This window comes from Lathamus discolor, chromosome 9 (genome assembly GCF_037157495.1).
Source record: "Lathamus discolor isolate bLatDis1 chromosome 9, bLatDis1.hap1, whole genome shotgun sequence".
Classification (NCBI taxonomy): Eukaryota; Metazoa; Chordata; class Aves; order Psittaciformes; family Psittacidae; genus Lathamus; species Lathamus discolor.
The window spans coordinates 8,921,343-8,948,857 of NC_088892.1; the positions used below are offsets into that span (position 1 = coordinate 8,921,343).

The window sequence follows — 27,515 nt, forward strand, 5'->3', positions numbered from 1 at the left end:
GGTTTGCTCCTTAACTTTAATTTTTAAGTGGGCTATTCCTAACTTACTAAAGCATGCACCAGACACACAAACTGTCATTAGAGGAGGTGAATGTGTCTGGCATTTTCCAGCACACTCATGGCCATATCTAACCTAAAATGAGAGCCACCAGTCCTGAAAGGCAACGGGGAGATGTCGTCAAGCAGCGGGAAGCGTGTCTGAGCCCAGCAGCCTGTGTCAGGTCTCTGCAGGTCAGACCACAGTGCTTTTGTGCGTCTCTGTTTCTCTCCCCCTCCCTTTTCTTTCTCCCTTTCCATGTGTTTTGTCTCCTCCTCCTGTGTCTGTCTTTGCATCTCCCCTCTTTTCCCTCCCCTCCTCTGAATCGATTGCCAGCCAAGGAGACCTCCAAAGGGCCGGGCGCTTTGTGGGATCGTCCTTGTTCCCCCTGTGTTTTCCGAGTCAAGGGTATCTCTTTGGAGGCTCGGAGGGATGCTGTTACTCCTGGTGATGTGATTGCATAGCAACACAGCAGTGCGGTCGGTGGAGGAGGAGAAGCAGGGAGCGTGCAGGCAGCAGCGCCCAGCCTCAGCATGCATCCCTGTCACAGGGACTCCTTTGCTGATTCACAGGCAGCCCCAGTCCCTGCTCCTGAAGCCCGGCGGCCGCGTCTCAGACCTGGTGGACTTGGAAGGTAGGCCATGACTAGGATTCGTTTCCCACTCGGATCCTAGGTGGGCTGGGAAAAGGGAAGGTATCGACAGATTGATAACCTTGCAAATGTGTCTTTGGGTGTGCGTGTATGTGTACATCCCTTCACAGTAACACTGTGTATGTGCGGGCGAGGAAACTTGCAGAGAAGAATAGAAGGGTATCGGGGGGACACAGCTGGAGCAAGAGAGGTGGACAAGGCTGCTTCCACAAGGGAGAGGCTGGGAAGCAGTGAGTGATGTGGATTCCCAAGGCAAACAACAGTAACCAGCACCCCGATTTCACCGGCTTTGATTCTTTGCTGGAGGCTTAGTCACTCGGCTCTGGGGAGGGTGTGTGGTGGTCTTCCAGCATCCTCCTGGGAGGATCAGACAGCAGGGCAAGGCAGGGACCTGAGTATAAGCTGGGATCAGACTAGCTCCAGCCTACCCTTTCCATTCCCTACCTTTCACAGTCCAGCTTTGCTCCTTTGTGTCTGCTCTCCCCTCCCCCAGCTTCTCCCCAATCCCTTTCACTTGCTCATCCTCCTCCTCTCTCAAGGCCTCATATTGCCACCGCTGACCTTCCCTTTGAAGTGGCTGGCTGCAGAACCACCTGCAGGAAGCACGGGACCTCTCCTGCTCCCCAGGGCTCAGCAGCCTCCCTCCCTCTCCATGCCAGACAGGGCAGCCTGGGCAGTGCTTCCCCAGGGTTCAGTGCTGGGTTGCAGGACAGGTTATTGCTGGCTCCCAGTCCAGCCCATTCCCTTCAGTCTTTCCTCTGGCATGGCAGGAACGGAGCTCCGCTGGTGGCATTGCCAGCATCCTATCTGAGATTGCCCATCCATGCAGGGTGTGGAGCAGTTACCTTTAAATGCTGTGCGAGGGACAAACCGATGCTTGGTTGGGGTTTAATTTAGCACTGAAACCCAGAATTCCAGTACAATCCTTCTCAGTCTGTGTGTTCCCTGCACCCTCACCCCAGGCCCTTCACACCTTCCCCCCTGCTGCTCACCGACCTCTCTGGAGCCAGGAGAGTCCTTGTGTGGTTGCTCTCTTTAATGGCCTTTGCTGCCCGACCACAGCAGCCTGCACTGTGAGGAGTCCCAGTTACAAGGCTCGGCTGTGCTGGGAGCGTTCCTGTTTTTCCAGCTGTGTGCCTGCCATGGCTCCGGTGCCGTCTCGCATCCTCCCCTGCCTCCCTATGCTCAAAGCTGCTTTCTCCTCTGCTGCAGGAATGGGCTAGGCAGGGCTCTGGTGCCAACGAGCTTGTGCTGGCACTTTGGGAAGGCACTGGACTATAGACGTGTGATTCCAAACTATCATGCTTCGCAGCACTGGGCCCAGGAACGTGGGTGCCTGGAGCGCTGGGGTGGGAAAGTGTTGGAGTGGGTGCTGTGATGTGATGCTGTGTTCAGGTCCTCTTTGTTAACTGAAGTAATTAAGATGAGGACCAGCTCTGTCTGGATTAGTACCTGAGCTGGATCAATCCAACTCACTGAAAGAGGCCAGGACTGTAACCACGAATGGGGTTGTTCAGGTCAGAGTGACTCTTTCCAGAACTAAACGCAGTGAGATGGGGAAGGGATTAAACGAATGGATGCAAACAAAAGCGCTGATTTCTGGAGGCATATGGTGAACTTCTGGCTGTAATCCTACTTCGAGAAGTATATTCAAGGCCTCCTTTTTGGGCTGGATGATAGAGGAGGAATTTTAAGTCTCCTAAACCAAGACAGAATGTAGACTTCAAAACCCCCTCATTTTCACAGGTGTATAAAGGTGAAACTGAGCTTTTCAGAACTGAGCCAAAATAGCCCCATCCCATCTTCCTTTTCTGCTTCCCTTAACATAAGAAAAAGCTCACTCTGGTACATCTCACGAAAGGAAAGGAAATGTGACTTCATGTGGCACACAGCCTGCTTACAAAATGCATGGCCTCAGAAGGCCAGAGAACCCCATGCTTTGACAGGGAGGTTTTTATAAAGACAAGCTTGTTGTGGGCCAGGCAGAATATTCAGTACAGAGAAAGATGTTAGTTTGACACTGAGAAAGAGGAACAAATCAGCAAGGAAGCCAAGAGTTAGGACAGCGTTACCTTGGCTATCGCTGTGAGACGAGTGGGCTCTTCCCACTGCTGCTCATCAGTTGCATAGGATGGCAAACGGGTGATGTGTTTTCCACAGTGCAGCAAGGCTGTTTCCTGCCTCTAGCAGCAGGGAAGGAAAAGTTGAGCTTCTTGGAGGAGAAAGACAAAGACAAAACTCAAGGGTTTTTAGTGGGTTTGAATGGGCAGGTTTCAGGGCTACAACTGAACCTGAAGAACTGGGTTCAGTTTTTATGGCTGCTGCAACCTTCTTTCAGTTAATAACCACGTTATTCCCCCCTCTCCACTGCCCCTTTTTGGAAGGCTGGAAGATGTTTGCTCCTTTTGTCTGTCAGGTCTATCAGACAGCAGCTCCTCGTGTCCAGCACTGCAGGGCTTTGTGTCTGCAGCTGGGTCCTCAAGGTGCTCAGGTAATCATCTGCAGTACTTCTCTAAAGGAAAGAGGAGGGGAAAGGATGGGAAGAATCCGCTGGCAAGCGAGTTTTGGAGAGAGCAGCTTAAAACCCAGCTGGGAGCCTGAAACATGTGAAAGACATTTACATTGCCGCCTTCCTAAATGAATTCCCACAGGTTATTTTTAAGCAGAGCAAGGAGCAGTCAGTTCTGCATGGCCATGCTGGGGCTGCGCACTCACCTGGTTAGCTGGGCACATCATTGTCCCAGGTTCCTGGTGCAAGGCTGACTGGTGGCATCTTTCAGCTTCAGTTTCTGTGTGCAGTTGCCTATTCTTTGGCTTGGAAAACGGCAAGTGAATGAGCCAGTGGGAGAGATGCTGCTTCTGTGGCACCTCTGTATCCATAGAGCTAAAATGACGTTTGGCCGTGAGCTCAAAGTCTAAGTGGTCATTTAAGAATGCAGCTCATTGAGTGTGAGTGCCCCACATCAGCCACCCACAGTGATGGGGGCACCTCCTGTGCCGCTTGCTCCCTACCAGATACAGCAAAGGTTTTATGTCACTTCTTAAGGAGAGCTGCTTAGCTGAAGGACCCTTCATTGTAAGGAGCGAGGGGACCTGGCACTTAGGTGACAGTGCAATGTGAGGCCCAGCTGCAGCTTTGGCATCTGGGGTTTTTAGCCCTTGGGTGACAGGGTTGTAAATGCCCGCTGATGTGGCAGGTTGCTGATAGTCCTGTTCCCCTTTCCTTGCACACAGGAGCAACCGAGAACCTGTGTTTGGGTATCTGCTCCTGGTTTGTAAAGAGGTGGAGACCAAGGGCCCGTGCTCCAAGAAGGTTGTGCTGTTTGTATGCTTGGTCCCAGTGGGACAAAGACTTCTCTTCCTTCTCTCTCAACAAACCTTGACCTAATGGGGTCTTGGGAAGTAGGTCTGCTGGCCCTCAATCCCAGGCTTAAACTATTTACTCAGCATGTGTAGGATACAATTTTTGCTGGGACAGGATGTGCTATTGCGCTGTTGAGGGAGCCCTGCTGTCTGCCAGCTTGGGAATGCTCCCGTTGTGAGCATTTACATGGGAGCTGAACTTCGAAACATCCACAAGCCTCCCACCTTTCCCCTTAAAGGCCACGGAGCACACTGAGCTTTAGCTTCTCTTGTGCAGGAAGTTAAACGACAACAAAGCCATTAACATTTCTAGCAGCAGGGAATGTGTTTGTATTTCCATTCCCCTCGTGGGGACAAAGGCTAAGCTGCCTTTCCTTAGAGCGCTGCCGTATTTTTTCCTTATAGGCCAAGATCTGAAGTGGGAAGTTTCCGTCTGGAAAGAACGTTTTGGGAGAAATTAGCAATTCAAAGCAGAAACCTTGTGATCGAGAGACCTCTCGACCTAAACGCTGTATTTGCTGCTGTTACATGCGGTCGAGAGCTCGAAATTCAACATCCAACATTGGGCTTCTGTTGCAGGTCCCTCAGGTTACCTTTAGCGACGCAGGTCAGCTGTAGGGTGAATTCCCTTGGTGTTTGGGAGGGTTTGCATGAGGAGGCTTTTAACCAACTGCAGTGAACCAGCAGAAATACCCCATGCAGGATGAGCACTGGTGGGAAGCTGTCACCTTCCTGCTGGCTGGGATGGAGAAGAGATGCTGCAGGAGATGGGGCATAACCCATACACGTGAGCGCTGCCTCTCCAGCCAGCCACTGCTGCTGCTACAGTGGGTCTGTAGGAAGAAAGCAGAGGTCACTGAGCAGAGCACTAACTTGTGTGACAGAGCTGAAGCAGGATGGGCAATGGCCATTCCAGCTGCATTTGTCAGACTGCCTGGAGAGCAGAGCCGGGGTCTCCAGTGCTGAATTAGTAACAGGTACGGCTCAGGTAGGAAGAGGAAAAAGGCAACTGCTTTGTTTGGAATGCACCCTAATGCCTAATAGCCCCTAAAGCATTCAGCTGCTGAAATGTAACAGCAAGGTTTTTGGCTTTCTTATTTTTCAACCAGGGGATCGTCATGGTCTCCAGTTGTGCCCTGGTTATTAAAGTGGGAGCCGTAACGCAGCGCTGTGAAATGTCTAATGCTTTGTTTCCTAAGATGTAATGGGAGCAGAGGCAAGAGCTGGATGTTTTTCATGTGGGACGATGCAAACCAGCACCTTGTAACAGGGGATTAGACCCTTCTGAGGAGGTCACCTTTGGGCCTGGAGGGGGAACCTCCAGCAAAGATCATGTGAGGGACACCATCGGGAAAGCTTTCACTTCTTGCTGCCCCCATTGTATGGGTGTAATGCCTCAGTGCCTGCTCTGTGGTCACGCTAAGACTGCTCCTTGTGATCTCCTCCTCCTCCTGCTCACATGGGCCCTGAGGTTTTGACTGCTTGCACAGAAACGTGCCAGGGGACCAACCGCACTTTCAATCTGATGGCACTGCCTGATTACACCAGGTCTTCAAGGAAGAGTTTTCAACTCCTTTTCAAGTACAGGCTTGTGTCAGGCTGCAGGGAGGGCAGTTTTAGATGCCAACACTCTCATCTTTTTGTGGTTGATGTTGTCCATTGGCTGTAGCTCGCTGGGTCTCCAGCACCAACCTAGAGCAGAGTGCAGAGGGGAAAGCTGCTTTGGGAGAAGCAAGGTGGATCACAGGTCCTGCTCTTGACAGCTGCGTGCACCAGGGAATAGCTGGGAAGCCCCCACAAAAGGTCCATCCCCATGCTGCAGCGCCCAGACATGGTGCTGTACTGAAGCACTGAAATAACAGTGCAAGAGCTGGAGCTATTTTGTGTGCTGTGGCAGAGGAGCAGAGCAGATCAAAAGCCTGGCTCCTGTAATAGCAGGGAATCTGGCAAGGGATCATACCTAGCTGGTGGTTTGCTTGCAGTCGTGCCCCACCGCCTGGTTGTCTGTCTCTCTCCCATCAAATGTCCTCTTTTGCCGCTGTGTGTGGTGCTGGAGACCAATGGCATTCCTCTGATGGAGGCTTCGAGTGACTTTTCATGCCTTGAGAATTGATCTCTGCTGGGTTGAGCCTCAGCCAGAGGTCGCTTAGAGCATCAGGGTCAGCTCAGACCCCAGATAGCACAAGCCTTGGAGGAATAGGACATGGTGTTACCCACTGTCAAAGGCAGAAATCACCCCCTGTGCCTTTGGAGCTGCCCCATGAGGCTGGGTGGATTTGAAGTCCCTGTAATCTATAACTGTTCATATGCCTGCATGGGGCAGCAGCAGAGCAAGGGTGCTGCATTGCACAGCCTGTGATGTTCATCTTGCCAATGGGCAGGAGGGGTAGGAAACCAGACTTGGATTAACAACATGTTGTTGGAGAGCTCAACACAGGCTGTTCTGCTGGAGAGGGAGAGAATTATGGCTGTGCAAACTGCGCAGGGATTAAAACCACCCATAACAGGATAAGCTGTGCTCTTAATGTGTGTGATGGAGGGGGAGAGGCAGCTAAAGCTCAGGCAGGGGAGCAAGGGATGTGACAGGGTGAGAGATGGGCAATGTGCACCATGGCCTGAGGCTTTCTCAGTGTGACTGCAGGACACGCTGCCTCTCCTGCCCTGCCAGGGACAAGCAGGAGGTTTCTCAGCTGGTCCAAGCGGGTTTGAAAGAGCCAGGAGCCTTCTCCCAGCAGTATTGCTCCGTGTGTACCTTGGAAGCAGCCCCATCTCCTCTTGGACGGGCGGTCTGGCTGCGGAGCCAGGTGACAGTCACCGCGTTAGGCAGTGTGTTGGGTAGGAGACAGCACAGTCCCTCAGCACCACCCTGTGACCCATCACAGGCAGTATTCAGAGCATCACTCTTGATTTGCTCATCTGACCTCACATGTGCGGAGTCTGGCTGGGCAAAGCCCTTCATGGTGGTCACCGCTTTGAGGTCCCCATCCTGCCGTGAACATGCTGGTGCTTAGCTCCTTTCACAGCACTGCCACTGGCCAGATGTAGAGTTGAGGGACTGTGATTTGCCAGATTCAGGTAAATATCCTGCACCCTTTTCTCTGGGCTTTATTGTCTTGTGGTTTTCTGTAAAGCTGGGGTGATGCTGGCAGTGGGATAAATCACTGTTTACTCTCTTCAGAGTCCAAACACCACAAAAAGCAGCACTGTGACCAAAGGTCGTGTTTCCCATCCATAGAATAGACAAGGGGCCACAGCTAAGTGGCTTTTTGGGTGAGACAATTCTACAAATGGAGTTAAAAAGAGAGTTTTATAATGAGCTCGAACTCCTAACAAGGCAGATGATGGCAGTGTGAGATGCACGCATGGGGACTGTGCAGCTCCAGGCAGTTTTCCTTCTGAACATAAAAGGATAAAATGTCATGTTTGAAAATATTGTTTGTTATGTAAATGTATCTCTTTTGTCTCCACATAAGTGGTTGTCCTGGATTAAAAAAGCCCCACAGTACTACAGCAGCTACTAGGAAGCAAATTGACTCTCCCAGCTGAAACCAGGACAGTGGTCATGGCAGTGAGATCCTCCCTCCCCTCTTCCATTAAACCCTGGGTATCTCCTGTAGTTCAAGAAACCCAACCCTCTTAAAACTGCAGTGTGGGACTGGCTGACACCAAATCCAATCGCAGCCAATTGTGTAACTGGATGCACATAAAAGAGCTGGACATTTAAAAAGACTGCGGCTTCAGTACAAACGTATTAAGAAAAAGCATCCTTTAGGCTTTGTGAAGGCAGCACAAAGGGGAGGGGGTCAGCTCCAGGAGGAGGTGCAAGCTGACCCTGGGACTCTGACGCTGCTTTTCAGGTGCTCGTGCCCAGAGCTGTCTCCATCCCCATGAACATCGGCTCTGATGCAGCCCCTGGTGATGCAGGAATGGCCCTATGCCCTCCCACAATGTCCTGAGTGGCACGACACAGAGCAGGTACAGCGCAGCAGCACTGCCCGTGTGCTGTCTCAGGTAAGAGCTGGGTCTGGGAGCCTTGCTTGCTGTGGTTGCAAGTATATGTGGAGCAAGCTGGGACCTCTGCTCCTGGTGGAAGGGAAAGCTGCTAGCTCCAGGCCCCCATCTGCTCGCACTTAATGAGAGCATTGGCTCTCCTCAAGCATTTTGGCTGCCAAGCGTTTCCCAAAGTAGAGGAAGAGAGGCAACCTGCAGAGCAGCGTTTCAAGCCTGCTTCAAAATGAAGAGGAAGAGGCCACTGTTCGCAGCTCTTTGTTGGGTTTATTCTTTTCCTGTAAGTCTGGAAGAGCATCAGCTTCTGCTGAAAATGTAGGTTTCTCACTTCCCTGGTTGCAGAGAACAGCTTGGAAATAAGCCCCTGGCAAACGCTGTGTGCAGAGGAGGAATCTGACCTCTTTCTGGTCTAACGTCTATGGCGAGTGGGTGCTCACACTGCTGGTCTCCAGGCCAGCCCAGGCTCCTCACCGGAGCCAGGCAGGGAGGAGAAGGTCCCTGGGTGAGCGGCAGTGCGGAGGGGAGGGGAAGGGGAAGGTGCGCTGTGAGTGTCCGCAGAGCTGCCCGTGCTCCGCACTGAGCAGCCACACGCTGGTTGAGCACCTTGCTCCGAGTCACCCAGGACAGCAAGGCTGGGGGAACGCTGGAGCACGGCTTCCCCTTTGCTGCCTGTAGCTGCTGCCCCAGGGTGCCTCTCGCCTGACAAGAGACTGATGGATGGAGCCAAAGTTCTCCTAGGGGGAATGAGGGCCTGGCTCTGCCTCTTTTCCTTCGTTGTGCTTCAACATGAAGAGCAAAGGCTGAGGCTGGGGCTGCTCCCTGGCTTCCATCAGCGTGGACTCATCCCGCCCCAGAGAGCAACAGGGGTATGCAGGAAGGTGGCAGAGCTGTCTCTGGAGTGGCTCCAGCGGGTAAGGACGAGGCTTGCAGCTGGGGCAGGCTGTTGGTAGCTGAGCCAGGGCTTATTTGCCCTGTGTTGGAGAGCTGCTACCAGGCCAATGCATGGGTGGTTAATGAACAGCCCAGCAAACGGAGCGAGAAAGGAACGGAATAGAACAAGATGAGCAAATGCCCTCCTGAGCTGCCTGAGCAGTCTAAGCCTCTAACAATGGGGTCAGAACCCTATGGGGGCTGCTGGGAGAGGGGAGCTGGTACAGAACACCCCATGGGACCCACCAGCAAGACAGTGGCACACAGGGAGGGTGCAGACAGCCTCAGCTCAGGTCATATCCAGCACTGGTTTCCCCCAGTCCCTGCCTAAGCCTGGCTTTGTGCTGTGTGGGCATCAGCATGTTGGGTGCTGTGCACCATGTGCCTGCTGGCTCCTGCAGTGTTAATGACAGCCTGACTCATGCAAAGGGTCGGCAGTGCCCTCCTGCTCACGGGTGAAGGTGTTGCCAGGAAGCAGCACTCTCCTCTTGTCCTTGCTTGTTCTGAAAGCTCCCTGCAGGCTGCAGAGATAGAATCACAGAATGGTTTGGGTTGGAAGGGACCTTAAGATCATCCAGCTCCAATCCCCTGCCATGGGCAGGGACACCTCACACTAAACCAGGGCACCCAAGGCTCTGTCCAGCCTGGCCTTGAACACTGCCAGGGATGGAGCATTTACAGCTTCCTTGGGCAACCCATTCCAGTGCCTCACCACCCTCACAGTAAAGAACTTCCCCCTTATATCCAATCTAAACTGCCCCTGTTTAAGTTTTAACCCGTTATCCCTTGTCCTGTCACTACAGCCCCTAATGAAGAGTCCCTCCCCAGCATCCCTATAGCCCCCTTTCACACACTGGAAGGCTGCTCTGAGGTCCCCACGCAGCTTCTCTTCTCCAGGCTGAACAGCCCCAACTTCCTCAGCCTGTCTTCATACGGGAGGTGCTCCAGCCCCTGATCATCCTCGTGGCCTCCTCTGGACTTGTTCCAGCAGTTCCATGTCCTTTTTATGTTGAGGACACCAGAACTGCACACAATGCTCCAGGTGAGGGCTCACAAGAGCAGAGCAGAGGGGCAGGATCACCTCCTTCGACCTGCTGGTCACGCTCCTTTTGGTGCAGCCCAGGATAATAAGGATCCCATCCTTAGCTGTGTCCTGGCCTTGCTGGAGACTCTTTCCCCAGTCTGGGAGATGGTTCTCCATCAGTCCAGCCTGGGAGGTGGTGGGAGAAGAGGCTGGTGCTGGTCCCAGAGGGAGGGAGGGACAGCAGCTGCCAGATGTGCAGGCAGGGAAGGAGGGGAAAGAGAAGGAGAGATAGAGGGAGCTTTTGATTCCCTCCCTGTAGGTGGAGGAGAGCACGGGAACAATGCTGGGCGTCAGGACTGCGGGGGGCACAAGGAGCCAGCCCAGAGCCTTCTGGCAAAAACAAGCCACTTGCACCCAGTCCAGGCGGGCAGAAACATCTGTGCTGGCATCCAGCGCTGGGCTGGGGCACGTGGGGGGCAAGGAGGGCATCTCTAGTTTCTTGGGTCTCAAGAATGTGACTATTTCCTTTCCAGGCATCCAGAGCTCTCTGGGGACCGTTCCCTGGGTCAATCTCTTCCCTGTCAAACCCCATCTGCCCTGCGTGCGCTCCAGCACCTGAGGGCAAGGTCTCTGCTTGTCGCCCCATCCCAGCCCCACCATCACCTTTGCCATGCCCTCGCAGGGATGCGTTTTCCTTAGTTCCTGGAACACCCCACCCGTACAGGGCCAGCTTCCTGCACGGAGCTTTCCCACACTGGGATGCCCTGCAGACCTCTGCCCCCTTCGTGCTTTGCAGGCAGCCCCGGTGGCAGCAGCGGGGTTAAGGCAGGTTGGAGGCTGCCGGAATGCCACCAGACAAAGCCGGGATTGAGGCTGGCTGCGAGGCGCCGCCGCCCCCCGCCGCATTCCTGGGGGGTCAGTGCTCGGGCTGCTCTGCTGGGCACACGGTGCCCGTCTCCTTCCCTGCCGGGTGCTGCCAGGCAGCACCCGGAGGGGTGGGAGGCGATGCCCGCTCTCCCAAGGGCGCTGAGCGGCCCTGCGGCGGATCTGAGGCGAAGCGCAGGTAGAGGCGCCTGGAATCGCGTTCAAGGGTGGAGCGGGAATGCGGCTCCCGGGGCTCTGGGGAGGGGATGCTTCAGGGATGCTCGGAGGGAAAGCCCTGCTTTTCCCCTCTGCTCGCTTGAAGGGGCTTTGTCCCGGGGGAGCAGATGCTTGGCCGCTGTCACTGGCTCACCTGCTGGGCATGGGCTGCGAGTTGTAGGCTTGGTGGGCTTTTAACTTCCTAAACGAGGCTGGGAGGGCTGTGCTGTTTGCTGAGCTGTGCCCTTGCACCCAGGTAGAGCTGATTCCTCCTTTGGTTTCCCCTGGGATAGAGGGGAGGGCTGGGTGTTCCCTGGCAGGGCTGTGAGGATGACCTGCTTCAGGCTCAGGAGGATGTGCCCATGCAGAGTATTGACTTGTCTATGTGCAAGCAGCAGTTTTAGCTGGAGCAGGTTATTATTCACGGCCCCAAGTTTCCCCTGAACTCCGTGGGTCACAGTTTTCTCTGTTTCCTGGGTGCTCCCAGAGCGGCAGGATGGGGAGGCAGAGAACAGGCTGGTGTCAGGTGGTTTGGGATGAATCAAACTTAGAACCAGTCTTGGGGAGAGAACTATCATGGAGGGGGCATTGGTTTAGCTGTGAGGACAAGCTCCTTGTCTGGTGGGTTCCTCCTGCCTATTATTACCCTTGGCTTAGCTGGATTTGTCCCCTTGTCATCTCTGGGAGCCTTTGGACAGGACAAGTATCTGCACATTTCCCTTGGAAGAGCTGCTGCTCCTCCCCAGTGGCAGCTGCCCTTCCCTGGCAAAGGGGTGCCTGTTGTATGCGCTGTTTAGAAAGTGCTAATGCAGTTAATTATGGTTGATTAATCACCTGGGGATAATTATCACAAATGAGCTCTAGTATCAAAGTAGCATTAGATCGAAATGCTGCCATTTCCCTAACAAAGCACATCAACGTCTCACTTGTGGAGATGAGATGTGTCCCTGTGCTTTGCACAACTAGTGCTCTTGGAGAGGAAATCCCCCCTCACCCGCTGAGTCCGTATGAGATGCTGCTTGTCCTGCTGGTGTGTGGTGCTGTTGCCAGCAAGTACAATGGTGTCTTCATTGGCATCGCGAGAAGGAGCATGATAGAGTGCTAAGGGCTTAGGGGAAGATTTCTGCCCCATCCCCTGAGGATTTGTTGTCCAGGGATCAGCACCCGGTTTTCCAGGCTGACTGATGAGCTTCCGTTGTGTGGCTGGGTTAGGCTTTGCTGCCATCTGCTCAGAGCATCCTTCTCACCACTGCCCGTTCTGGAGAGCTGCGAGGGAGAAGCAGCATCTGTGGAGGAACAGCAGCATTTGAGATCTCCTGTGCAGGCAGGGAATATCCTTGTGCTTCTGTAGAGGAGCAGGTGGCAGCTCCCAGTACTGGGGATGGCACAGAAGAGGTTGGCAGGTCCCCTTGGTCCTAGGAACAACAGGACCCATGGTGCTTTCCTTTTCTCAAAGGCACATCAGTGTGTATGGCATGGAAAGACATCACTGTTAGCCCTGCAGGGACTGCAACACACAAGGGGCAGCTCTGATTTAAACCCTAACAGTGAGATAAGTTCATTGCTGGCTAAGTGATGAGCAGAGATCCTGCAGAACAGAGATGTGCGCTGAGCTCTTCCTTCAGCCTTTGCTCATGGTGCGGCTGGAGCTGGCACTGCATCCTTCCTCCACAGACCCCTCTGGGAGCAGGGCAGCCCCTCGCAGGCTGGAAAGCCAGGCAGGGTGAGGAATGGGCAGGGTAGGTGTCCCCAGGCAAGTGCCATAAGCATAGGCCAGCGCTCTCTGGATGCAGCCTGGTTCTGTTTCTGCCCAGGTTGAAGCCTCACAGGATGGCGCAGGACCCTCGTGTGTAACGCCCTGGGCTGTGAGCGGTGCTGCAGGGCCGCGGGCCCCTCTGGAGATGAATCTTTGCTGGAACGAGATCAAGAAGAAATCCCACAGCCTGCGGTAAGGGTTCCTGCCCGGAGCCAAGCCCAGGGCTGCCTGCTGCAGGTGCTTGGCAGGAGGGCCTGAACCTGTTTGCTTGATGAGCCACATGAGTTCAGTGACCTTGGCTTGGTTTCCCCTCTTGTCCACAGACCTCTGGGTCTTTCTCCTTGTGCTGGAAAGCATCGCCTCCATTTCCACCCATCCCATCCTCTCCCTCCCCTCCTTCACTCCTGCTCTTGCTTTCCTCTGCTTTCTCCGCCTTCTGCCTCTGCTGTCTTGTCTCTTTGTGCCCCATTGCCTTGCTGCCACCTCCACTGCACTTGTCCCTTTGCTGGGAGCCACCTCCACTGCACAGGGGGAACGTGACTTCCAGGCCATCAGAGGTTGCAGCTCCAGAGCCAGCACAATGCAGCCTTTAACTGGGGCATGTTAATTGTCTCCTGCCTCAGCGCAAAGCTCCTGGAAGCTGCCCAGTCATGTAAATGCTGAGCCAAGCCCCCTGTGCTCGAGCACAGCCCCGACCCACAGGCAAATGCAGTCACTCTGTCCCTTGCTCTGCAGTTTCCTCTCCCCAGTGCCTCCATGCTTCACCCTACCTGGTGGTGCAGTGCCTGTGCTCACTGAGGGTCACGCACAGCCCATGCCAGTCCCTGGTGGGGTCGTGTGTGTCCTGAGATCACCCCAGCAGCAGTGCTGTGCATCCCAGGGAGCCTGCTCCTTTCCTGTCCATCTGACCGCTGTCCTGCTGTCCTTGCTCTGCTGCCAGGGCTCGGCTGGAGGCCTTTTCCGACCACAGTGGGAAGCTGCAGGTGCCTCTCCAGGAGATCATAGACTGGCTGGGGCAGAAGGATGAGGAGCTCTCGGCACAGCTGCCCCTGCGGGGGGACGTTGTCCTGGTGCAGCAGGAGAAGGAGACCCACGCGGTACGTGCCCTCGCGCCTCCCCTGACACCGGTCACTGCCGTGATGAGCTGCAGGTCCCGGGGCACCGGGACCCCTGCCTCATGTCACTGCCAGTGCCCACAGACGTGAGTCCACCATGGTGAGGAGAGGACATCCCAAACCAGCCTGTCTCTGAAGCCCCCTGCCCCTGGCTGATGTGCTGCTTTGGCACATCCTGCTGGTCCTCCCCTTGCTCCTCCAGCAGCCAAACAGCTGCTGGGATGAATGTTTGCGTGACCACGCTCTTGCTGCATAAGGAGAGTCTCCAAGCAGTGCCTATGAAAGCATCATCAATAAAGCATTTCATTTTGCATGGCCTTGGCTCAACAAACCCCCCTGAGCACACTGCTCTGCCTCCAGCAAAGCTGCAGTGCAGACCTCTGCAGGAGCCACCTTCTTGCAGGTGGTCATTCCGTCCCCAGACTGCAGAAATACTTCTCTGTTAACTCCTCTCCGTGTCTCCAGTGAGGTTTGGGCTCTGGAGGGAATAAATCGCTGCAGCATTTGGCTGTCCTTTCTCCAGCTGAGCCTGCTGTCTCTGTGCTCTGCTCCCCAGGCTTTCATGGAGGAAGTGAAGTCTCGGGGACCGTACATTTACTCTGTCTTGGAGTCAGCACAGGCCTTCCTTTCCCAGCATCCGTTTGAGGAATTAGAAGAACCAACTTCAGAAAGCAAAGGTCTGTGGAGGGCCCCTTTCCTTGTTCACCCATAGCACAGCTTCTCCTGGGTTGGACTGAAGAGGATGGAGTGGAAGTGGCAAGTGGTTGGTGTGGCACGAAGTGGCACATCAGTGCTCTGCCTCATGCCGTCATGCAGCAGGCTGTTCCCAGCCCTCTGGCCAAAGGACAGGCTGGCAGAGAGCAGTGCTTCTGTCCTAGGCAAAGGCAGAGGCTGTTGATGGAGCCAATGATGGGTACATCTTACTGGGCAGTATCAGATGTGCTCTGGGGTAGGTTTTTGAGGAGTTGGTGCAGAGATGGATCCTATTATCACTTGGTTTCCCTCCCTCTTTCCAGTTTTCCTTAGGTTTATTTAATCTCCCTTTCCCCTGCCCTCCCTCCATCTCTTGCCCACTCTCCTTTGGGCTGAGCTCTCACTTTTCGCTCTGTTCACAGATGTGTCTCCCCGGCACCGCATCCAGAACATCAGCCGCTTTGTCTGGAAGCAGGCGAATGTGGCCAGCGAGCTATGGGAGAAGCTCACAGCGCGCTGCGTGGACCAGCACCGACACATTGAACGGACACTGGAGCAGCTCCTGGAGATTAAAGGGGCCATGGAGGAGCTCAGCACTACACTGGACCAGGCTGAAAGCGTGCATGAAACCTGGGAACCCATTGGGGACCTCTTCATTGACTCCTTGCCAGAGCACATCCAGTCGACCAAGGTACTTCTGGCTCTGAGAAGGCTCCAGCCTTCACTGCAGAGGGGATGAGATGCTGCTTGCCAGGAGGGCAGCATTGCCTTGCCTGACAGCTCAGCCCACTGCAGCCTCCTTACTTGGGGTCTCAGGGGCAGGTCCTCCCTTTGACAGCTCCCTAGCTTTGTGAGGGTGGATTTGTCCCACAATGTCCAAGCAATTGGCTGTGCTGAGCACCTTGTCAAGGGACAGCCTGACACAGTATATGGCTCAGCATAGGTGGGCTGCTGCTCATATTCCACTTCTCAGTCAATGTGAGTGATCTCCAGCCTGGCTGGGGTTTGGTTTTCCTCTGCTGAGGTACTCTGTGGAGGCTCGGTCAGCAGTGTCCTGACAGCCACTCGCCCACCTTAGCTTGTACACAGGAATCAGATCCAAGTCCTGATTGCTCTCCTGCTTCTTTTCCTTCTTGCCCTGCTCTGTGCCTGTTGCCCTGGGCACGGGGCTCCAGCTGTTCAAAGAGGAGCTCTCCCCCATGAAGGACGGGGTGAAAGTGGTCAATGACCTTGCACACCAGCTTGCCATCTCAGATGTCCACTTATCCATGGAGAATTCCCGTACCCTGGAGCAGATCAACACACGCTGGAAGCAGCTGCAGGTGGGAAGGAGTCAGGACCAAGCACTGCAAATAAACCACAGGTGGGAGGATGCTGGGGAAGGGCTCTTGCTGCTGAGCTTCAGGGATGATAAGTAAGGCTTGGCACAGCAGGGATGACGCAGCTGGTGTTCCCAGAGGGAGAGCATCAGTTCGGTGTGAGGAAAAGGGCTGGTAAATCTATAGAGGTCCTGAGCAGGAAAAGGAGATGGGAAGAACAAGGATGTTCTCTGAGGAGAATCAGGATCTGATGGGGATGAGTCAGCACCAACTGTGGCTGCTTTGATATCTGTCAAGATATGGATACAGGTGAGCTGGAGATGTGGCTTGTGCTGCCTCAGTCTGTGGGAGGAGATGGAGAGGGCTGAGCAGACCAGGGAATGCAGATACCAAGGCAGGTGAGGAAGGAAGAGGGCCTGCGTGCTGGGGCATGTCTGAGTCCGTCCACAAGCACAGTGGGCTGCCACTGAGTCCTTCTGTCCCATTCTCCAGGCCTCCATAAACGAACGCCTGAAGCAGCTCCAAGATGCCCACCGGGACTTCGGACCAGGCTCCCAGCACTTCCTCTCCTGTACGTGAGCGGGTCCTCCTGGCTTCCCACCTTGAGGCTGCCTCTGCAGGGTGGCTCAGCATGGGCTGTGGCACAGGAGAATGGGGTGCAGAGCCCTCTTGCTGAGCCCAGAGCCACACGCACAGCTGGAAAAGGGCTCAGTGCCCAGAACCAGCGCAGGAAGCATCTCCCAGAGTTAACATTGTGCAACCTCACCTTGGGGACCAAGGGTGCGACATGAGTGTGGCTCCCCTTCAGAATGCAGCTCCCAGATGATGCTGGGACTGTGACAGCCTCAGAGATTGGGTAGGCAGGCAACAGCTATGAGGAAAGGGCAGAGCCCTATGGTGTTAATCATTTGGAGGTCATGAATGTGCGTGTTAAGGAGGGTTGCATTCACATGGCGCAGCAGAGGGATGCTGTTCCCACATGCCTGAGCTGCTGATGGCTCTCAGATCTGCAAAGGATGGGTAACAGGTTGTGGAGTTCACCCTTGGAAATACGGAGCCCTGCAGGGTCTCCAGGTATCAATGGGGTTTGTTGGCCTGTGTTTATATGCAGACCATGTCTTCCTATCTGAAAGTAAGAACAACTTTCCCAGTTGCTGGAATTGATAAGCTGCCTGTGACAAGGGAAAATAGCTGAGGGTGATAAAAGGGCTTTCATCCTCTAGATAACAAACATAGGGTGGCAGGCAGCTGGTATGGGATGAGTCCTCGTCTTCCTGAGATACTGCAGCTGACACACATAGCATGAGTAATGGAAACAGCGGATGCTGTGGGTGCCCAAGCCTGGCCATAACAGGCAGTGCTGTGTGTGTGCCCAAATCCCACTGGTGACCACAGCATTGCCTTGGGTACCATCAAAAGCATCATGAAGTGTCTCTTGCTGAGTTCTGAGCTCAGCCAGATTCAGAGCCCATCTCAAGAGAGGCAAGATGCCCCTAACAAGACCAGCAGTCTTGTGTCTCTTAGAGGTAGCATCTTCTCCAGCACCCCCAGCTGGTGATTTAGGAAGGCAGAGCCTCTGCAGAGGCACCCTCCTGCTGACAAGGTCCTGCTGGGCTTTCGCCAGAAACAGCATCAGCCTAAAGGAGCATTTGGTGTTGGTCTGAGATCTGTGTCTCTCTGCTTGCAGCCTCTGTGCAGGTTCCCTGGGAGCGAGCCATTTCCCCCAACAAAGTGCCATACTACATCAAGTGAGTGTGCTCCCAGCCAGCGGTTTGCTCTGCTCCGGTGCGAACAGGAACTGGGGACCAGTGAGGAGAGGGGGGCAGTGAGCAGGCTGCTCTGAGCACTGACCTCCGGTGAAGCGTGTTGCCCCCAGCCGGGCAGAACCAGGCTTTCCCTGCCTGCAGAGGTGCCCCAGAGGAGGGGGAGCAACGGCTGGAAGGAGTGGAGGGCTGGTAGCAAATGGGGGCATCCTCCTGTGGGCATCCTGCATGCTGCTGTGGCTGGGCAGTGCTCACTGCGGTGCAGCAGCCCCAGCATGTGCAGGCACTGGGGGACTCGCTCCTGGGGCTGGCGGGGTCTCTTTAGCAATCTGCTTAATGAGGCAGCTGCTTAATTCCCAGTTTGACTTTTGGCTTCCTTCTATTTCCCTTCCAGCCACCAGGCCCAGACAACGTGCTGGGACCACCCAAAGATGACGGAGCTGTACCAGACGCTGGGTAAGGAGCCTGCCACAAAGCCATTCAGTGTGGGGTGCTGTAAGAGATCCCCCCAGCCCTCTGCGGCACAGGGACCCCCAAAGCAATGGGGAGCACCCCCCTGCCAGGCTCTGCCTCTCCCTCTCCCACACACTCTCTGCTTCTGGTGGTGGGGCTGGTGCCTGGGACCTGCAGCTGCTGCTCATTGCCCTGGAGATGAGGATGTGGAGCTGCAGTTTCATTCTTTTCCTGTGTTATTGCAGCGGATTTGAACAACATCAAGTTCTCAGCGTATCGGACGGCTATGAAGCTGCGACGGGTACAAAAAGCCTTGAGATGTGAGTGCTGGAAGCATTTTCCTCCTGCTGGGTTTCACTCGATAAAGGCATTAAACTAACACAAGCTTTTAACAGCACATCAAAGGCAGGAGCCCACCAGGGGACAGGTAGCTGAGGCAAGAAGCGCTAGGAAGATGAGCCCGTGGCTGGGAAGCTGAGCAAATCCACTGTGCCAGCGCCTTTCTTTGCAGGCTTAGGGTGTAAATGCCTCAAGGGCAGGTATTAGTCAAAGGTATTTGAGAACAAAGTGGTCCAGCTCCGAGTTACAAAGCTGTGGGATCAGGCAGGGCCTCACCCAGGAGCTCTAAGAGAAGCCATGGATGTAACTGAGAGCAGAAACCAACCTTGTTGGCAGGGGCAGGGAGAGCTCCGTTAGTTAAAGAGGAGGAAGGGAACCAGTAAACCTCACTTATGTTGGTAAAACTCCAGCTGAAAGGTGTCCCAGCCCGCGCCAGGGGGCTGGAGCTGGATGAGCTTTAAGGTCCTCTCCAAACCCTTCTGTGATTCTATGTGGGCATTTTGGGATGGGTTTGTGGGTAAGAGCAATTCTGGGAGCTGTGCCCATCCTGCCAGCATCTCCCCCACCACAGTGGCTCTTACACTGCTCAGGACAGGGTTGCCTCTCCCTCTTCTTGTGTCTCACCTCTCCTGTTTCCCTCTCTGTCTCTGATGCTGCTGCCCATGCTTTCTGCACAGTGGATATGGTGACCCTGGCCACAGCCTTGGAAATCTTCAATGAGCACGACCTGCAGCCCAGCGACCGAGCGATGGACGTGGTGGAGGTCATCCACTGCCTGACCGCCCTCTATGAGAGGCTGGAGGAGGAGCGGGGCATCCTGGTCAACGTGCCGCTCTGCGTGGACATGAGCCTCAACTGGCTGCTCAATGTCTTTGACAGGTACCGATCTGCATCCCCTGTGCTGTGGGGCTGCTGTGCTCGGAAGGAAACCCCTGTGTTGCTCTTCCAGCTGGCAGTGCTGCAGGGTGGCCCTGGCCACCGGCGAGGGGCATGCTTGCCTTGCTGACCCCCTGCATCCAAACCCCTCCAGAACAGCAGCAAACCTGTGCAATGTCTCGCCTTGCAGTGGCCGCAGTGGGAAGATGAGGGCTCTCTCCTTCAAGACGGGGATTGCATGTCTGTGCGGGACAGAGGTCAAGGAGAAGTTCCAGTGTGAGTCCCTGCCTGCTTCCTCAGGGTCCGATGTGCAGTAAGCTGGGGAAAGCAGGAGTGCTTTTGTTTCCTGGCTTAGCCCTTCTTTGCCCAGAAAGAGCAGAGGAGCAGCTATCCTGCAGTGACTAATACGCTTGCATCACCACCTTTGTCTCCCTTCCTCCTATGCCACCTAAATCAGAAGGCATTTTTGCAGACTAACTGGTGCTATGGTGATCTTGCTTGCATAGCACTATAAGGAACAGTGCAGAGAAGGCAAACAGGCAACACTTATCCAGCGCTTCCCAGAAGGGATACACCGGGGGCTGCACAGTTGGGGTTTCAACCAAGGAAGCCCCTTTGCTTCCTGCATTTTAACCATGGTACTTTCTGCCATGGGATACTACAGAGGGGTTAGCACAGGAAGAATCAAGCGGTTAAATAAAGGGATTGGGCAGCTTCACAGAGGACAGGCCAGCTGTGGCTCTTGAAGAAGTGATGGATGTAATCTCAAGAAGACCCTAGGCTCCTGCTTATTGGGAGCTGGAAGGGTACTGGTAAAGGTTATTTAACCATAGATCTGTTTCTGTCTCTTATGCGAGCTCCCTGGTCTAATCCACGCACCCCCCGCCCCGCGCCTGCATCCTGCCCATTGTGTCAGGCATCACCCACGTGTGTAACGGGGCTCTGTGTGCGTGTGTCCTGCCGCAGATCTCTTCAGCCAAGTGGCCAGCGCCGGGGGGCTGTGTGACCAGCGGCACCTCGGCGTCCTGCTCCACGAGGCCATCCAGGTCCCGCGCCAGCTGGGGGAAGTGGCGGCGTTCGGAGGCAGCAACGTGGAGCCCAGCATCCGCAGCTGCTTCCGCTTCGTGAGTAGGGTGATGTGGCCGGGATGTCCCCTCTGCAGCAGCTGTGCTGGGGACAGGCTCCAGAGGTGGTGAGGAGCTCGCACCCCATCACAGCAGCCCCTTCCTCTCCCCTGCCAGAGCAACGGGAAGCCCGCCATCGAGGTATCCCAGTTCCTGGAGTGGGCCAACCTGGAGCCGCAGTCCATGGTGTGGCTGGCGGTGCTGCATCGGGTCACCATGGCTGAGCAGGTGAAGCATCAGACCAAGTGCTCAGTCTGCCGGCAGTGCCCCATCAAAGGCTTCAGGTAGGGGCTGTGATACCTCGACCCCCTGGGGAAGTGGATGGAGCTGAATTAGCTCTGTGCTATTGCTCTGCCGCAGCAGTGCTTCAGGCAGGGTGCCAGCAGGGGGGAGGGAGCAGGATGCTTTTCTGGGCACTTCAGCCATCAGTACTGTGGGTTTAATGGGGTGCAAGAGCAAAACAAACCATCTCTGTCCCCTGCTGATCTGGTTTTGCTGCCTCCCTGCCTCCCTTACAGCCTCTTGATCTCCCCAGGTATCGGAGCCTGAAGCAGTTCAATGTGGATATCTGCCAGACTTGCTTCCTCACTGGACGAGCCAGCAAGGGCAACAAGCTGCACTACCCCATCATGGAGTACTACACCCCGGTATGCGGCTGGGCTGGGCTGGTGTTGGCTCCGAGCACGTCCCCATTGACAGCAGCAGCCTTGTGATGTTGAGGCTGGTGCAGCCCCAGAAGTGAATCCCTTTGTATGTTTCTGCTCCCCTCTGCATGCTGAAGGCTGCCTGTGTCCCTGCTGTTCTGGGGCTCCTGGTGAGCACGATGGGTGCCCAGCTATGGCCAGCTTGGCTTGTGCCAGGCCCAATGACAGGCTGAGAGAACTGCCATGCGCCCTCCTTGCTTCCTCGGTTGTGTCTGCCTCTTCCTCCATGGAGCTCGTGTGCAGCCTGAAGGGAGTTCTCCCTGCTGCGGTCCCCACTTTTCGTTAAGCAGCACCTTGGCAATGTCTGTGTCTCTGCAGACCACATCCAGTGAGAACATGAGGGACTTCGCCACAACGCTGAAGAACAAGTTTCGGTCCAAGCAGTACTTCAGCAAGCACCCGCAGAGAGGTTACCTGCCCGTCCAGTCCGTCCTTGAGGCTGACTTCTCCGAGACGTGAGTTGGCTGCGCCCCGGGCTGTGTCTCTTGATCCTATCTCATGTGTGAGCTCTATAGATGGAAGCAGCTTCTTAGCTGCAAGACAGGGCTCCCATGGGAGGGTTGGCGCGGGTGCTTGCTCTGGGGGTGATACAGCTCCTAGTTCTTGCTGGAGCAGAGGTTTCAGTCTCCCTCTCCAACCTATCCCTGGCTCTTCTCAGTCCAGGGCAGCTCCTCCGAGGCTGAGCTCTGAGGGAGGGCTGCCCGGCCTTGCTGACCGGTGTGCGTCTCTTCCAGACCAGCCTCCTCCCCGATGCTGCCGCATGCCGATACCCACTCCCGGATAGAGCACTTTGCCAGCAGGTATCACCATGGGCACTGCTGCCATGCCAGGGCATGGACTGTGGCCCTGATGGGTGCGGAGGGGCTTCAGGGCACATGTACAGCGAGCTCCTGCTGCCTGCAGCCCCCTCCGTGCTTCCCAGCACATGGGGTTGGCTGCAGTGTGATGGGAAGAGGCAGCTGCAGGGCCAGGCAGACCTGCCCGCACCGCTTTGCTCCTGCCTGGGATGTGGCTGATGCCACACAAATTGGCAGCAAACACCATGCATTTGACAGCTGATGTCTTGGTGTTGAAGCAGCCTCCATGCAGCCTCCTGCTCTTTTCTCAGTATGAGCTGGTGGACGGGTTCCCCAGCACCTTGCTCTGCCCATGTGCTCCCCAGTGCTGCTGCCCTGCGGTCTGTAACACCTCTGCCCTCAGCATGGGTGCAGGCAGAGTGTGAGGACCTGAGGAGCACAGGGAGCCTGCAGCTCATGTAGCTCAGCGCACGCTTCCACCCCTCTGGTTATGCGAGACGATGCTGAGCTGGCTGCATGGCAGAGAGGGGTCTGGCGGGGGCTGCTGTAAGTAGGGTGCATTAAGCAGACGTTCAAGGTGTCTGTCACCACATCTGATCCCATTTCTCTTTCCTCCAGGCTTGCAGAGATGGAAAGCCAGAATTGTTCCTTCTTCAGTGACAGCCTGTCCCCTGATGATAGCCTGTGAGTTCCGCCTCCTTTCCCTCCTGCTGAATCAGGGCTCCTGTGGCTCCATCCCTGCCTAGCCAGGGCACAGAGATGCTTTCCTTCCCAGCTCCTTTGAGCCTGAGGTCCTTGGCTACCAAAGGGTCACTTGTGATAGCAGCCACAAGAAGCTCCCATATGAGCCCACCTCCCTCCGGGCTGTCCTTCCCCACGAGCACACAAATCCTATGGGACTGGTGTTTCTCACTAAGGTGTTTCTCCCCCTGCGCAACAGGGACGAGGACCAGTACCTGCTGCGCCATTCCAGCCCCATCACTGACAGAGAGCCCGGGGGCAGCCAGCCCGTGCCAGGAAGCCTCAACATGGACGACAAGGGAGAGCTGGAGCGAATCCTGGCCCACTTAGAGGACGAGAACAGGTAGGGGCATGGGCAACTCTGAAAGGGGGGGTTATAGCCTAAGGGAAAGGGGCTGGAGGAGCCTGGCAGAGCTCAGAGTGGAGCCGGGGACAGCTGCTGGGGCTGGAGGAGGGATTGGAGGAGCTGGGTGGGCTGGTTTGGAGCCCTGAAACCTTCACTGGATGTGAAGCACTCAGGGTGTGCTCTCTGAGGGAGGCAGAAGACCCAAAATGTTCCTGCCCCTGCCCAGAACCTGCTCCCCTCCTGAACCCCAAGGTGGCTGAAGTGAGCCCAGGGCACTGCTGTCTTCCCCTGAGCCCCTCACAAACAGTGGTGGTGCTGCTCTGGATCACTTGCAGTGAGGCTCTAGGCAGGGCAGATCGGCTCAGGAGGAGGTGATGCTTTCCCTTGCCCTCAGCCTCTTAGGAAGCGGTTGCATGGCTCTTTGTAAGCGGGGCAGAGCTGCAGGAACGCTACCCTGCGGTGCAGGGACAGGGTCCGGGAGCGTGCTGGTCCTCAAGCTTCACAGCAAAGGCTCCAGGGGTGCCTTGTCTCTGAGGAGAGCGGTGATGCTGATGCAGGCTATCCCGCAGGATCCTCCAGGGAGAGCTGAGACGTTTGAAGTGGCAGCACGATGAGGCGGTGGAGTCTCCAACCTTGGCTACAAGCTCCCCCGAATCCATGCAAGACCCATGTAACGATGAGCTCCTGGCGGAAGCACGAATCCTCCGGCAGCACAAGAGCCGCCTGGAGACCCGCATGCAGATCCTGGAGGACCACAACAAGCAGCTGGAGTCCCAGCTGCACCGGCTGAGGGAGCTGCTGCTGCAGGTACCGTCGGAGCAAGGATGCAGGGAAGCCCATCCTTCGGGGTGGGCTTTGCCATAACGGAGCTGGCAGAAAGGGATGGAGGGAACTGGGGGAGGACAAGGACAGAGCTGTGACAATTCCCCTTCTCTCGCCAGCCTCCAGCAGAGTCAGAGGGCAACGGTTCAGCAGCCTCTTCCTTGGCTTCATCTCCACATCAGTCTGAAGGCAGCCAGGCAAAGGAGAGAGAGCACAACACCCCTGACACTGAAACTGCCGGTGAGGGCTGGGGCTGAGCTGAGCTCCCCCTTGGGTCAATGCTGCAGGAAGCTGCCCGGGCCCTGCCATCCTGCAGGAATGCTGGACAGAGGGGGATGCCCATGGCACTGCTCAGCCCCTGCCCTCTGTCCTGCTGCAGATGAGGTGGAAGCCAAAACCCAGGAGGTCAGCGTGTGCCTGGAAGACATCATGGAGAAGCTGCGCAGCGCCTTCCCCAACTCTCGAGGTACCCGAGTGAAATCCCCCTCTCTGGCCTCTTACTGCTCCCTCAGATGAGGTTTCCCCATGGAGCCCCGTCCCAATCCCAGCTTCTCTGTGATGGCCAGCCCCCTGCAACGCCTGCAGCCAAGAGCTCTGCTGTCAGAGTGCTGCTGGGACTGGTGTTGGCCTGGGCACAGAGAGGGTGAGGAGGTTTTATACCTGCAAGGAGATGCTGCCAAGAGTATGGACCAAATAAACCCCCCCAATAAGCCACAAGGCAGCCTCTGCCCTGCTCGGGACCCTGCACCCTGCAGGGCTCCCCACGGCAGAGATGGACAGACCTGCCAGCATCGAGTCTGCAGTGACTGCCTTGAGCCACCTCTTTGCTCCATCCCTGTCCAGACCCCTCTCCAGGACACGTCGAGGCCCTAGTTACTGGGCGAGATGGAAACAATGGTGCGAGCTCCCCTTGCTGCTCATGGACATCTCTGCACAGCAGGGATGGGGACTGGGGGATACACGAGGATGGCACTTAACCTGCCCAGTGGGTTTTGGTGTTGGTTTTATTGCTGTCCCTCTGTGCTCCATCCCAGGAGCAGCACTTGGTCCTGCGCCCAAGCTGCCCATGCGTGTGCTGAGGGAGGCATTGCTTGGTGCCAGCACTAACACACACGGGGGAGCTCCCCTCTCTGCCCATCCCCTGGCCTGCTTTCTGCCATCCCTGAGCCTGATCCTCCTTGGCTCTGCAGCAGCCCAGTTCTAACCAGGTGGCTCCAGGTCTTGTTGTCCTGACCTCTGTGTTTCTCTTCCAGGTATGACCTCCCTTATCTAACACCTCCTGCGAGCCAGAGGCTTTTCCTAACCAGCTACCTGGCTGCTTTCCTCCCCTTCCCCTCCCTGCCACGCTCCTTGTGCTGCAGCAGACCTCGCGCAGACTCCCTGCGAGCCGGTTGTGCAGGACACTTGCCAGTCCCAGGAGATCTCAGGGGAACACAGGCCAGGCAGGAGCGGGACTGTGGGCTCCCAGGAAGCTGGCTTGGTTGCAGCCACAGTGCCCAGGCCTGGGTGGAAAGGGTCAGAAGGAAGAACTGAAGCAGCAGAAGCTGCCTGTCTCCCCTGGCACTTGCAGGCTGCTGCCTTTCCCCACAGCCCTCGGGGGATGCAGAGCTCAGCATCCCACTGCTCTTCAGCTCTGCTCCAGGTTTATGGGCACCAAAACACTCCTGGAGGCACCCAGGTTTTACAAGAGCTCTCTAACAGCATCCAGCTGCCAGCCTTACGGATTGAACTCTCTCTGCCAGCCAGGGCTCTGCAGCCAGCCAGGCTCGTGTTGCCTGGTAGGGAGAGGCTGGGAGGTTTATGGAGTAGGGATGAGTCCATGTGAGAGCTTCAGCCCAGCTAGTAGCCTTATCTTGAGATGGTCTTTATAACAGAGCCTTATCATCTAATTTGCATATATTTCTGTATGTTATATATATATATATTCTGTACTTAAATACTCTCATGGACTCACTCCATTAAATTCTAATACTGTAAGTGCAGCTGCCCTTCACTTTCAGTCCAGCCCAGCCTTGCTCCTGCGGGGACCAGCACCTTCCCTGCTGCTGATGCTGCCTTGGAGCAGGGCTGCTGCTGGGGGAGCTCAGTGGAGGGATGGACCAGCAGCAGGTATCCTGTCCTGCCTGGTTCGCTGGGGAGCTGTGCCTTTGCTGTGGCACAGAGAGCATGTCCTGCCCGGACCCGAGTCCATCCCTGGGAAGCCTTGGCTCCTGCAGCCAACCGTGCTTCAGGAAGGGGCTTCTCCAGCCATAGCTCCAGCCCTGGGGCCTCCAGGACACCGAGCTGTGCTGCAGGAGCAGTGCAGGCAGGCAGCAGGACAGGCAGGGCACTTCCTTGCCACCCCAAAGCAGCTGCCCTGCTGCTGTCCTTCAGTCTGAGCTGGGCAGAGGGGCTGGAGGCACTCGGAACCGGGCAGCAGGGAGGAGGCTGCTCTGCAATGGGCGGCAGCGCGGTGGTGCTGCTGGTCCCAAGGGCTCCCTCAGGCTGGCTGTCTCTTGCTGTGTTATGTCGAGGAAGAGGTAGAGTCAGGTGCTGAGGGGTGCCCAGAGTGGGGCTGAGGTGGCCCTGGTGCTCTGGGGACACAGCGATGAGATGCCTGAGCCCTAGGGATAGGGCCGGGCAAGGCAGGTGCTGGTGTGAAGCATCCTGCCCAAAGCAGGGCTTGCTGCGAGGACAGGGATGGGGCTGTTGTAGCGGACCGGGGTGGGATGTGGTGTGAGCTGTTTGGGAGGTCTGGACCAAGGCAGTGCTGGCAGAGGTGTGAAGCAGTGCCCCCAGCTGGGATGGGGCAGTGTGAGCCCTACGGCTGGTTTTTGGGGTGTTGCGCTGCAGCGTCCACTGGCAGCAGTGCGAGTTGCTGTCCCTGCTGTCCCTTATCACACCCAGGCGGGCAGCAGCTGTGCAGTAGTGGTGGCATTGATGCTAGGCTGGCTGTAAGCACGCTGTGTGTTCGGCTGCGGTGAAGGGACCGTGTTCCAGCCTGTGAGACCTGGCTGGGTTTCCTGTTATCCTAAGGGCAGGACTGGCGGATATGGGGAGGAGCGAGGTTTTGGCCTGAGGATGAGGCTGGGAGTATGCAGCCAGAGGGGAGCTGAAGGAAGGAAAAGGCAGGATGAGGGCAGAGCAGCTGGCCCTGGTGCCAGTACTGGGTACCACAGGGCTGTGTTTGGGAGCTGGGATGCGGCAGGGAGGGGAGCAGGCTGGCTAATGCTCTGGTAACCGTGGTGCTGCTGTCCTCTCTGCTTCGTGCATCGCTGCTCTGGAAGGAGAATAAATTTGTACTCATACTGAGACCCGGATCAGTGCTCTGGCCTCTTCTGTCCATGCACCTCGGCTGAGTCAGGGCAGCTGCCAGCACCGTGCCACCCTGGCACTGCTCCTGCAGGGCTGCTGGGACACAGATATCCCTGTGTCCACACCATCTGAAGCAGAGCAGGAGCCCTGGGCTCCCTGGATACAGATGTGTCCCCCAGCCACCATCTTCCTTCATCCCCTTCCAGCAGGCTCTGCCCAGGGCCATGTGGCAGCCTGGGACAGGGCCTGTGTGGGGGCAGTCCTTCCTCCCCTGGGAGTA

General features: G+C 56.1%; 1 protein-coding gene across 1 annotated transcript; it reads left to right on the plus strand.

Annotated features, from left to right (window-relative positions):
• The first annotated feature begins 620 nt into the window (after positions 1-620).
• DRP2 (dystrophin related protein 2) lies at positions 621-27,240 on the plus strand. Its single transcript, XM_065689254.1, has 24 exons — positions 621-670; positions 7,909-8,062; positions 12,908-13,041; positions 13,790-13,946; positions 14,521-14,641; positions 15,080-15,348; positions 15,833-15,979; positions 16,469-16,547; positions 17,664-17,724; positions 18,134-18,195; positions 18,438-18,512; positions 19,209-19,410; positions 19,598-19,683; positions 20,374-20,531; positions 20,649-20,815; positions 21,067-21,178; positions 21,554-21,690; positions 21,970-22,035; positions 22,651-22,716; positions 22,973-23,116; positions 23,689-23,926; positions 24,061-24,181; positions 24,321-24,407; positions 25,195-27,240. The coding sequence occupies exons 2-24, from the start codon at positions 7,955-7,957 to the stop codon at positions 25,212-25,214; spliced, it is 2,817 nt and encodes a 938-aa protein (XP_065545326.1). The 5' UTR covers positions 621-670; positions 7,909-7,954; the 3' UTR covers positions 25,215-27,240.
• Positions 27,241-27,515: the final 275 nt, after the last annotated feature.